The sequence below is a fragment of the Hermetia illucens genome, chromosome 6 (assembly GCF_905115235.1).
Source record: "Hermetia illucens chromosome 6, iHerIll2.2.curated.20191125, whole genome shotgun sequence".
NCBI classification, from domain to species: Eukaryota; Metazoa; Arthropoda; class Insecta; order Diptera; family Stratiomyidae; genus Hermetia; species Hermetia illucens.
Genome location: NC_051854.1, coordinates 65,008 through 77,340, shown reverse-complemented (window position 1 = coordinate 77,340; position 12,333 = coordinate 65,008). Strand labels below are relative to the sequence as shown.

General features: G+C 35.8%; 3 protein-coding genes across 3 annotated transcripts in view; 1 reads left to right on the top strand and 2 right to left on the bottom strand.

Annotated features, from left to right (window-relative positions):
- Positions 1 to 11,863, bottom strand: part of LOC119660458 — a 31,172-nt gene extending 19,309 nt beyond the window's left edge. Inside the window, exon 1 of the mRNA XM_038069019.1 lies at positions 10,552 to 11,863. The gene's annotated coding sequence lies outside the window, so the exon portion shown is untranslated. The remainder of the gene's footprint in view (positions 1 to 10,551) is intronic.
- LOC119660473 (trypsin-3-like) lies at positions 5,451 to 6,409 on the bottom strand. The gene has a single exon (XM_038069062.1). It carries the CDS (start codon positions 6,330 to 6,332, stop codon positions 5,589 to 5,591), a length of 744 nt encoding a protein of 247 aa, XP_037924990.1. The 5' UTR covers positions 6,333 to 6,409; the 3' UTR covers positions 5,451 to 5,588.
- LOC119660471 (trypsin-2-like) lies at positions 7,868 to 8,843 on the top strand. The gene has a single exon (XM_038069060.1). It carries the CDS (start codon positions 7,892 to 7,894, stop codon positions 8,657 to 8,659), a length of 768 nt encoding a protein of 255 aa, XP_037924988.1. The 5' UTR covers positions 7,868 to 7,891; the 3' UTR covers positions 8,660 to 8,843.
- Positions 11,864 to 12,333: the final 470 nt, after the last annotated feature.

The window sequence follows — 12,333 nt, the reverse complement described above, 5'->3', positions numbered from 1 at the left end:
TTCTTACATTTCAAACCCATATCCTGGTCTCTAACTGGTTAATTATCCTTATATCACACCTCTACCTCCATCTATCTCCACCTGGGACAATATTGAACACTAGATGTCAGGTTGAAACACTTGGAAGTAGAGAAGATAATATAATATATACTTTAAATGCGCATACTATAACCAGTAGAGGACTTCTAGAACGCAGTGTGTCGTCCTTTGACAATATTGTTATTATTAAATCGCATCTACCGAATTTAAGCGACAAATTCAGTATCCTATAAAAATTAGAAGCTTTGCTTAGTTTAATTAATTTGTTGCTATGTCATGTTCGAATGTGTGAGCATCATGAGCAAACAATTTATAAAGCTACACATACAAAGATATATGTATGTTTCCACATCTCCTTCCACCGAAAAATTCCCACCTTCATCACATTGAAATTAAACGAATAATCCCTAAAAACTTCCACCTTCCATAATCTCAAGCTATAGCAACACACAGTCACTACTCTGACCATCACTGTTTGTTATTTGCAAGGAGTCGACGCTCCTTTTTCTCTCTTATAAATTGATTTTCCGTTCGTGATTTTTTGGCCTTCTCTTTGCCTGCCACCATTATTGGCAATGACAATTTGTATTGCTCCGTTTTGGTTCTGATTCTGTTTACTCGACTCGTTCCGTACAGATTCCTTATACAATAGCCCTGAAGGAACCGTTTAGGGTAGCCTGCCAAGCGAACATATTTCCTCCCGTACCATCAGAACGCTCATCAAAAAGCATTCGCAAGGTGGAGATTTTTGTTGTTATATTGAAAGTAATGGTAGAGGAAAATAAACTTCATTAGGTTGGAAATAAAATATATATATGTACATAATGCATTGGGTTTTTCTATAAGCAAGCCTGTGAACGGTCGATTAGGTGGTGTGTATGTATATAGCTTTAGTCATTCCTAAATGTTCATAGTAACAGAAATTACTTACTGAGAGCTTCTAATAAATTTGGAGTTCTCAAATTATGGCTGATGTAAAATAATTATATCGACTGTTTACTGCAATAAGAAAAGGATATCAATAATCTGTTGCCATTCCACAGTTGACGATGAAGTAAACATGGAGAAGCGCAAAATTCGCAATAGTTAATGGGAAAAACAATAATAAAAATTAATAATAATTGAAGTTTCCAAACTTACTCCACAAGCACAACTGAAATTCGACCAGAATTAAACTAAAAGTAGTAGTAAAATTTGATCATATGAGATGATCGTTTCGGATAAAGAAGCGTCTATGACTCTCCTGCAAGAAACTATTAAATTGATGCGTTGTGCCAGTTTGAAAGACTTGCATCTTTAAAGGTAACCAACAGGTTACCAGCAATTATCTTGAAGAAATAGTGTAACGTTTGAACCGGAGGGTTAGTAATAATTTTAAGCTACAGAAAATTTCCAAAAGAGTTTTAACACGGTACTTATAATATTAGGATTTCCAATGTTATTTTCGAAAGTAATGTTTCTTTTGACATCCTATATGACTATGTTTCTAAAAAATATGTACCTCATCCTTTCACACAATAAATGGGTGAAAATTGAATATGATGAGCAGGTAGACTGTCAGCCGACTTCACTCTTCAAAACTTCAAAATAACTATTAGTGAACATATCATACACTCCAAAAAGTAAACAGGGCGTTCTTATGTAACAGGTTTTTGGTGCATGACTATTCTCCTTTAATGAGATGTTCACAATCTACGATGTTTTAAGGGTCAGTAAATTCACACGAACTGCGTAATTTTGAGGTGTATTTTGAAGCTTTAAAGATTCCAACTCCACATAAAATTAAGCCTTTCACTATATTCCTAGGCTTTCGTAGTTCTCATACTCTCATCCAATTTCATGTCAAAGTGGGTACTACTTTCAAAAGTAACGGATGGACGGATTGACAGATCATAAACCGATTCTAAAAATATTTTTTTTTGTATAAAACCTTAGAATACTTGTCAAGCGGTAACATTATGAAAACCGCAATAAGACGCAACTATGCTTCGGTTCCAATATTATGCAAATTATATATCTAAAAGAGTTTCTGCCACATTCCCGCTCAACATATTCTTTATTTTCTCCCTCAAATCTCTCATACTTTCAATGCTTTAGTATGTTTACATATGTAGGTGGCAACATACAATATAAAAATTCCAACTTGTCCCTGAAATGTATCTTGTTGAATTCAGATAAAGAATGAGGTTGAAATTAAATTTTTACAATGAAGCGTTCATGTACTCAATCATATGAGCCTGCCAATAACTTAAAAACGGATTGAACCAAACAATAAAGTGGAAATAAAGTGAAACCACCCTTAAATCCAAATTATAAAATATCTTAGCAGAATTTACTATAATGTATATAAAACTTTTAAAATATATACTATGCATGTACAAATAAGTTTTGCCTCTTAGTGAGTGCTCAACATATAATATTAGAAACGTATGGTAAGCCAATAAAAAATATTTCATCTTTGAAAGAGTTGCTGCGTTACTAACAAAACTCTGAACCCCCGACCTTCTTGGAGACGTTACATACATATTATACGACGACATCCTCCTCCGAGTCAAACTTAAACGATATGCTCCTGGCACCGCTGTGTGAACAGCTTTATCGCCGGCATTTTGCGAATATCAAATCCTCCGTAAAGCCTTGGTGGGATTACGCTTCAAGTTCTCACTGGTAGACGATATAAGAAATTGAAAGGAAAGAATTTTATGGAATATATTAATTTGAACTTAAGCTCTTAATTACTGACCAATTAGAGATGGAGAAGGAGTATTTTAGAAAAGAGATGAAGGTCAAAAACGACGAAAACTGAGATGCCATATCGATACTATCGTCATATTGATATTGTAACAAGCAGCGTTGTTCGTTGTATAAGAGATACAAACATACATACATAAGTACAGTTCGCATAGAGTACAACTAAAACTCATTTTCTTTATAAGCTATGGTCTTTTGTGAACATTCTTGACGTTTGTTTTCAATTAGAAGTTGTTATATTGTATACGGATATCATAAGCCCTAATACAAATTCTTGATCAAGGATATTATTCAACTCGGACGACGAAATTGAAGTTTTACAGAAAATTTTACTTCGTCTATTTCCGTCGATATTTATTGCATTTCATTCAAATATGGGGCACTATCAAGGGAGAGAGCTAAATCAACATGTGGGTTGATCTTATTAACTGAATATGGAGGGGAAATTGTGATGTCGATAAAAACGGTCATGAAGTTCATAGAGTGTCTTTGGCATTACCCCAAATAATCGATGAAGTGCGCGAGGCGTGTACTTTCCAATGAATAGAACCGTTTGTGGGTTTTTCATACAACAAAACATAATGATCGTTTGAATGTTACTATCCTGAATGCTACTATCCCCGCAGACACTCCCACTTTGCGCTAAGGTCCACCAAGTCCTATTCCCAAAAACTGTCTGGCTTCCTGGCCTACGCCATCGCTTCATCTAAGGAAGGCTCTGCCACTTCTATTTTTTCTACCATAGATATTGCTCTTATAGACTTTCCGGGCTGGATCCATTCTCACCCACACTGATTTTAAGTGACCCGCCCACCGCAACCTGTTGGGTCGGACTTTATCCACAACTAGGCGTTCATAAATTTCATCGTTATGTAAGGAATCGTCCATCCACATGTAGGGGTCCAAAAATTCTTCGGAGGATTCTTCTCTCGAACGCGACCAAAACTCGCAATTTTTATGCTAAGAACCCAAGTCTCCGAAGAATACATAAGGACCAGCAAGATCATTGTTTTGTACAATAAATGCTTTCGAGCGGAAAAGTTTTTGTAATGTGAAACAGGCTCTGCTGGCTGCCGACAATCGTGTACGGATTTCTTCATCGTAGTTGCTATCGGTTGTGATTTTCGATCCTATGCTAGATAAGAGAAATTGCCAACGGTCTCAAAGTTGTAGTCTCCTATTTGACTAGAGTGATTTGGTGCTGTCGCTTCTTTGTTCTTTGGTGCTGACGATGTCATCATATACTTCGTCTTGTCTTCAATAATGTGCAGCGCAATATCTCGCGCCACTTGCTCAATCTGGATGAGGACAGTTTGTACATCTCGGGCTGTTCTCCCCATAATATCACTATAACGCCAATAATGGTCAATAGTTGGGTGAACTTGAAGAGGATGATGCCTTTTGCATTAACATCTGTATCGCGGATCACCTTTTCCAGGGCCAGGTTAAAGAGGACGCATGATGTGTTGCTGATTTGGAGTGAAGCCTCTTTGGTATGAGTAAGATAGTTGCTGCATTGCGTGTTATTTATCTTTTTATGTATGAGACAAATAACGCTTCGTTGCCAATCGTCAATCATTGATTCGCTGTCCCACAGCTGAATTGAATTGATGTGTAAGACTCTATAATCAACATTTTAAAGTTACAAGGTGATAGGAAGGTAAAATCATTTACGTCAAATGCATTAGGGAGGGTACATTATGTGTTGTTGATAAATATATTGTAAAAAATTTTTTAGAAATGTTGAGTTTTTTACCATAAACTATGTACATAGAATCCGAAATCTAAGATATGGAAACAATTTTTTCCATTAGAAATTTTGGATCAAAAGTAAATAATGGTAGCAGTACTACCTATTTTAGATAATAATTTTTCGAATTTTCCCGTCTCGGAAATGGCATTATAAAGAAAAATGTCTTTCATAGGATGTGTTGAGTCCACAGGCAAAGACTTCTGAATGTATGCTCGTCCTTCCTTCGTAATTCGTTCAAGTGTTGTGTCGTAGTACAATGCTTAGATAAGAGAAGATAATTTCGGAAGGGCATGAAATCCCATTCGTCAATTTGGAAAATTCACATAATAAAACTTTCGGATGGCGGGTTGCATGTTGTCAGGAAAAGGACTAAGCTAGAGAAAATCAAGAAGGTACAAGACCTATTAAACTGGGGACGACGTCTGTGTCATTAGGCATCATTGTTACTTGATTGGTAACTTATAAAATCTTAACGTGGATTGACTCAATTTTAATATAAACTTTCACAATGTATAAAATTGCATGTTTCCACGTGTGGCTTTTCTACGGTTCTGGTGAAAATATAAAGATCACAAGAATATATGTTTATGAGTATGTGATCGAAATTAAAGCGGAGCCAGTCGGTAAAATGTCAGTTAACAGTCTAGACTAGCGTTAGTTATTTTTTAGTGTCAATATACAAAGGGGTAACAAAAAACATCTCAAAACCACCACCTGTTGAGATATCCTTCCTAAGACTTGCTGATTCGAATTTAAAACTAATAAACCATTAAAATGGCGAATATACTATGTGCAAATCCTGTGTTGAACTAGTTGCATACTAATGAAAGAATTGGACTATTGAAACAATTTGGTATTTTAGGCGATGTGATGTAAGTGAATTACTTTGTGGTTAAAAATTTAGTCATTTTGATTTGAGAAAACGTTTATTTGTACAAATATACATTTATGTTTACAATTCCAATGTCATATTTACATAGTTCAGTTTTAATATACTTTAATGTTCGAAGTTACGTAGCACTTTAAGCAAAATAAACCATTGTAACTATACCAGATTTTTATCAATCCAATCGCGAAAGTATGCTACATTCGTGTAGACACCTGGGTAATTAGGCAATCCACATCCAATGCCCCACGACACCAAACCAATCAGTTTATTATCTAAAACTAGTGGCCCTCCCGAGTCATTATTGCATGCATCAACACTTCCATCCGATTCACCTGCGCAAAGCATGTTTTTGTGAACGTGCCCGTAGTACAAATCCTCGCAAACTTTACGGTCTACAATGGGGACTTGGGCGATTCTCAAAAGATATGCATTAGGGCCGTGTCCACTAAGGAAGCCCCATCCACTAACCATAGCGAGAGAACCGCCAACCGGGTCGAGGTCTGCCTCGGGTAGTTGAATTTTTCGTAAACTATCGGTAAAGATGAACGAATCCTCTACCCAAATGATGGCAATGTCATTTTCATTACCGACATATGATGGATGAAGTGTAACGTTGTTAACGTAGCTCAAGGTCCCTTCGGAAGTATAGGTGGTATTGGAGCGAACTTTAAGTCCTCGTAAATTAATATTATCTAAACAATGGGCTGCAGTAAGGATTGCATTCTCTTTGACAATAGCACCTCCGCAGATATGATCGCCATAGTATACTAACGATACTTCATATGGAAATCTATCAATTGTTGTCTCCGTTCCACCAAATATTCTTTCGCCACCTTCTGGATATAAACTGTTCACTGTTGTAAGTAAAGACAAAGCAGACACTACTACCGAATACAACATTTCTCAAGTTATCACTATGCAATTTGAAATTGACTGCCGTTAACTTATAATAATCTATTGGGTTGAAAATTCGAACAGCAGATAAGACAGAATCGGTGATTTGTTTTTATAATACTTATATTGAAAACTGTTGTTTTATGAAATTTGAAATAAGAATGTTATCGCCGTTAATCCATGGACTCTTGAGGCTTAACTCTGATTTATCACCTATTTAATCAATTCGTGCGTGTGCGGAACCACTGATTGATGCAAATTTTCCAATGGCTTCGTTGTTTGCTAGATAATATCGTACCATTTTCTAGACGCAAGATGCCTGTAACATACTAGCACTTCTTTGGCTTCCAAAGTTTGACTATTCCCAATAAAACTATTAAAATCACATACTGGGCATGACCGACGGCATTGTCATAACATATAATAGAAGAAGAATGATTTTATGTTTTATTTACGAGACACTGCATGCATACGGAGACGGTAAACACCGTCCATTACACTTCTTCAAATGAAGTCTAAAATAAAAGCACGGCAATCTATCCAAACGAAACTTATGATAAATCAACCCATGTCGTGAGGGATTTTTGCCTTGATATTTTCAGAGCTGATAAGTTCTGGTGAAAATAGAAGTCGATCACTGCCTTAATCCTTTTCTTTTCGTTTTTTTTACTCTTAACCTTTCCGCTGAAGAAGGCAGCAAGTGCCTGCCGAAATATGTATACGGGGATAGATAAATATTCACTGACCATGAGGAACCTGGGAGTCTTTATTTTTAGAGTATTACTTCAGTCAAAGCGAACCAACCGAGCTCAATACTTAATACTAACAAAATATAAGTTATGAATCAAACATTTGTAGATTATATAATCATTCTGGATATGGGAAAAAACTCCTGCTTCATAAACCATTACTGAGCCAGGCTTTTGGCTTCCAGATACTTGTGAATATCATGAAGTTTCTATAATAAGAAGCTATTACTTTTGATAAGTTTTAATTTGCAGATTTTCATGATTTTCTTCAATTTTTATAACACATTCTTTGTTTGTTTGTTTGAGATAATCAACCTTTTATTTTTATAAACAGCTATTCTCATTCAAAACTTTCAAATGAGTTGTGTTTTTGACTGAATAACTAAATTGATAGGATGATCGGTAACAGCCCCCACTCGTATGCTCCTGCGACACTGTGACACAGAATGGGCGAAATGTAATTCTATATATACTTCTTATATATTGATTAAGTTTTGAGCAAACATAAGATACTATCAAGTACAATAACAATTGACGTATGTAGTTTGAACTGTCTACTTATCACAAATTTATGATAGTCGCGGGAAGCTAAAATTAGCGCATCTTAAATGTTTGAAACGAAATTGATCAACGTCAATCACCAATCCCTCAAAATTGGTATCTAGCAATTCAACAATGTGACATATCGACTACTAGTTGATGTATCTTATCTGGCTTTATTCAAGAGACAAGTTTATCTTGCTTGTGTAGTTGAAAGAGACCACGGTCATTATAAATACAGTTAAGAAGCCAGCAATTTCTTTCAAAATTCATAGGATGTTGTACCCATTAGTTGTGTTAATCGGTGCAGCCAGTGCTTGGAGCTTATACTCTCCGACGGATAGGATCATCGGAGGGTACTCCGTAGAAATAGAGCAAAGACCGTTCCAAGTTTCCATTTTACTATATGGTGAACATTTTTGCGGTGGATCTATCATTCGAAATAATGTTATACTGACTGCCGCACACTGCTTAGTTGGTGTCTCAAAGGATTATCTGAAAGTTCGCATAGGTTCTACCGATAGAACCTCTGGTGGAAAACTTATCGCTGTACGTAAGACGCTCTACAATGAAAATTACGATGATGCAACTTCAGGATCTGATATTGGACTCATCTGGCTCGATGAAATTCTGGAATTCAATGACAAAGTGGGAATGATCTCGCTTCCTTTACAAGATGAAACATTTGCTGCTGGGCTAATTACCACTGTATCTGGTTGGGGGCTTCTTGCATTTGAGGGAGATTTGGCTGACACACTTCAAGAAGTTCAAATACCTCTTGTAGATCATGAAGTTTGCAGTCGAGAGTATCGAGGATTAGTGAACCAGGATATGATTTGTGCCGGAGATGATGAGGGTGGAAAAGATGCTTGCCAAATGGATTCCGGGGGTCCACTAACTGCAGTAAATAAGCAAATTGGCATTGTATCGTTCGGATACGAATGTGCTGTCCCTCATTATCCTGGAGTATATACAAATGTTGCACATTTCCGTGAATGGATAGAAAATAAAATCCTTGAGGACCAAATTTCATCGCGCGTGTAACGGTGGAACGGCTTTTGCTGCTCATAAAGCAGTACATATTATACTACTAATGAAATCAAAGTGATTATTTATAAAAAATATCCTATTTGTTCAATATACAAATTGTGAATTTTACAGAATTAGGGATAATGGACAATATACAAAATACTCAGTTATTTGAAATATACGAATACCAAAACATCAAGTATGTATTCATTGCATTGACGTCATAATCCGTATTACACGAGTCTGTCTCTACTATCCTCCTCCTACTATTCTAACAATCTTTTTTTATGAAATATTTGATCTCATCAAAGTCATCTCTTAGTAACAGAGCTGTTTTGGTGGGTATCAATTTTTTAAAAATTTTCAATTGAGGCTAGTATTGTTTAACTCAAAAACAACACTATAAGCTCTAATTATGTACGAAACGGTTATATTATACGCTCATGTTATAAATGCTCTTGGATATGCGAATGAGCTTCATCTCTTCAAAACGGAAGACATATTGAAAAGATCAAAATTATCTATTGATAATATTTTGATGAATGCGCGTTTGACTGGAGCGCACAAACTATGTTGTGTCCACTTAATTATTCTATAAGAAATTAGACTTAAAATATTCATTAGTCCAATTAGTTGAATAACAAATAAATCAATCGAATTCATGTTACATTTTTATCAGTTCAATCACAAAAATATACATACTACTTACGTACAAATCCCTGACTAACTAAGCAGTTTGTTCTCAATATTCTACGGCATCACCAGACCAATTAGCTAAGCCTACAGAAACGATTCTTCTGTGCGAAGCCTATTTTGAACTTGTCCATAGTACGAACCCTAACAAAATTTACGGCCAACATTTAGGAAAATAACAGTGAAATCGTAACTTACTGTGAGATAAGATGGCTAACAAAGTCCAATTTTTCGATGAATTACATTTTAGTTCATTTTTAGGGTTATGTGTAAAATCGTGCGTCGCTTCTGTTCAAATTCAAGACGAAAGTGGATAATCTCACATAACATACATATGTATATATTACGCGCTAGGTACTAATGGGGCAAATGTCCATTCAAGCATTTTTATGAGATAAATACACAAAACCTTTCATACCTGAAGCGCGATAAGGTTCAGATGCTTCAAAATAACATATGTGCCTATAGAAATGCAATCATTAAAATAATGTGATTCCTAAAGTTTTTAGATGTTTGCCGGTTATTTCCTAGTTATAATTTTTAGTTTGTTCGGCGAAGATACGACATTACGGCCCCATTTTGTGATATTGTATCACCCTATCAAAGGAGCGTTCACATTTGATTTTTGTTTGAACAAAAAACCACAGAATATTTATCCCCCATAAGCTACTCCAGACCTCAACTTATCAATTTCATAACATTAATTGTAAAATAATGATACTCAGCCATTAACTTATCTATAATTCGGTGAACGAATCAATAGATATGTTTATCTGTTAACTGCGAGTGCTACTAACTAGCAAGATGGATTTTCGTAATTTGAATTGTAAAATTATGAAACTCAGTCATTAACTTTTCTATAATTCGGTTGACGAATCAATAGATATGTTTATCTGTTAACTGGCGAGTACTGCCTGGTAAAGTTGGATTTTGCAACATTTCAAAAATGTTGTTTAACTAAGCATTCAATTCATCGACGTTTACAGAAAGCTACTACCTGTATACTTTCAATTGGTTAATTCCTGGGACAAAACGTGTAATTCATTTGCGGACCTTTTCGTTCCATCCCCTCACTGCCAAATTTCTCCACGCATACCAAAAATTGAGGAAAGAACAAATCTATATTTGCTAAAATAACAATTTTCCACGGAAGCCAAGAGTATTCACTAATAGAGTTAGATTGACATTTATCTGTAATTGATTCAAACACTTACTTCGTTATTCGCAAGTATCAGAAAAAGCCACACAAATATCTGCTCTTCTTCCGGTTCAAATAAAAGTTATCCACTAATTTCTTGGGCTTTCAGGCGCGATGTCTCTCAAACATTTATCATCTTTTCAGGCATACGTACGTGTACACGAGATTCGACATATAACTGAATTCCTTTCAGGAGATTTACGCACATTGGTTCATCACAACCTTTTTGTATTATTAATTTTAATAAATCCACAATTTGAGTATCAGCTTCACAATCACGATTTCGTCTCAGATTATGTTCGAAATTTTTCACTCGGTAATTCAGAAAAACCCCGTTTCTGCTGCCTCACGCAGGATATTGATCACAAAAACGGCGAAAATATTTATGGTGCACATACACATAAATTATGTGTACATGAATATATGTATGGTATACTTGTAGATTCCCAAGTGTTGTCTCGAACACCTCAAAGCGGTAATATTCCCTTCATATTGGAAGGAACTCCATTCAGGTTGATCAGTTTAATATGTGCCGGATAATGTTTAAGGGAAAACTTTCATGGAAAATTTAAGTTTGTTTAGATTATCGAATAAAGCTGGCGTAATGTTGAAATTTGAACATAACTTCGAGTTTGATGAACATCTCATTCCATATTTTCCATAAAGGCGAATGTCGTTCGAAATCCCATCGACTGAGTATTTAGCTTAAAAATAGATTTCCCAGATCTTCATTTTTCAAGAGCTTTACACTCTACTTCCTTGTTTGCTTTCCAAAAAGGAATTAATCAGATGATTTCACTTTCGCTTTTCACTACACTTGGCGAATGGACCAGCGGAATACGAGCGCTGCGAGACGCAACCCCCGAAAATTTTATCACAAGACGGATGATGTTGATATCATCTCACTGAACTTTTTAATAGAAAGGATTCGAAAAATTGGCTTTGTATTTATTTCTCCGGAGAAAACGCAATTTTGAAGGTACCTGAACAATAGTTTGCTTATATAGCTTATATGTGATTATTATTTTGAATATATGTGTATTATGTTTATACAGAAAAAAAATTCGAGCAGACAACGTAACACGTGGTGGTAACGTCTACGACAACCGCCTACGCACTGCAACTAGACTTACGTTCGCCGATGGAAAATGTCCTAGACGGGAATTTACAAATTTTCCAATCATTCTCCAAGCTCCCCGGAAAGCATATACTACAATGCTACGTCATAAGTTGCACCCCAGAAAAGCCGAAGAAAGACTCGAACTTCATCCGATTCTCCACGATATGTTGCGTATGCGGAACCGATACGATGTCCTGGAATTCGGGGAAATGACGAAATAAGCAGTCGTACAGCGTTTTCAACCTCACTCTCCTTTATTTAGACCTAAGCTTCCTTAATGTTTGGAAAACATAAGAAACTGGGGCTACCTGAATTGTGGGAACTGTTTTCCAGTATAGTTCGACGAGCTAAAACCCAAATGGAAAGCCGAAGTTGGAGCCGAAGAGCATTTGAGTTACAAATATCCAGGGGTTGTTTTTCTGTCGGCTTGTACGGTTATTGCTAGGTAGTATAAGCCTATAGAGTAGCCGCTTGCACACGAACTGAGAATCGTTTATTTGAAAGCTAAACTATGAAAGCAATTCAGACAGTATTTTTAGCAATAAATGACCTTTGAGCAGACCTCAGAAATAATATTTGATAAATATATATGTATATCGATCCATAACTAGTAATATTTCCAGCAACAGTATTATTGATTATATGTATGTGGACAAAAGTAATGACTGTAAACACAAT

Excerpts from the sequence above, each read along its gene's own strand:
- LOC119660471 (XM_038069060.1), top strand. The coding sequence starts at position 7,892 with ATGTTGTACCCATTAGTTGTGTTAATCGGTGCAGCCAGTGCTTGGAGC.
- LOC119660473 (XM_038069062.1), bottom strand. The coding sequence starts at position 6,332 with ATGTTGTATTCGGTAGTAGTGTCTGCTTTGTCTTTACTTACAACAGTG.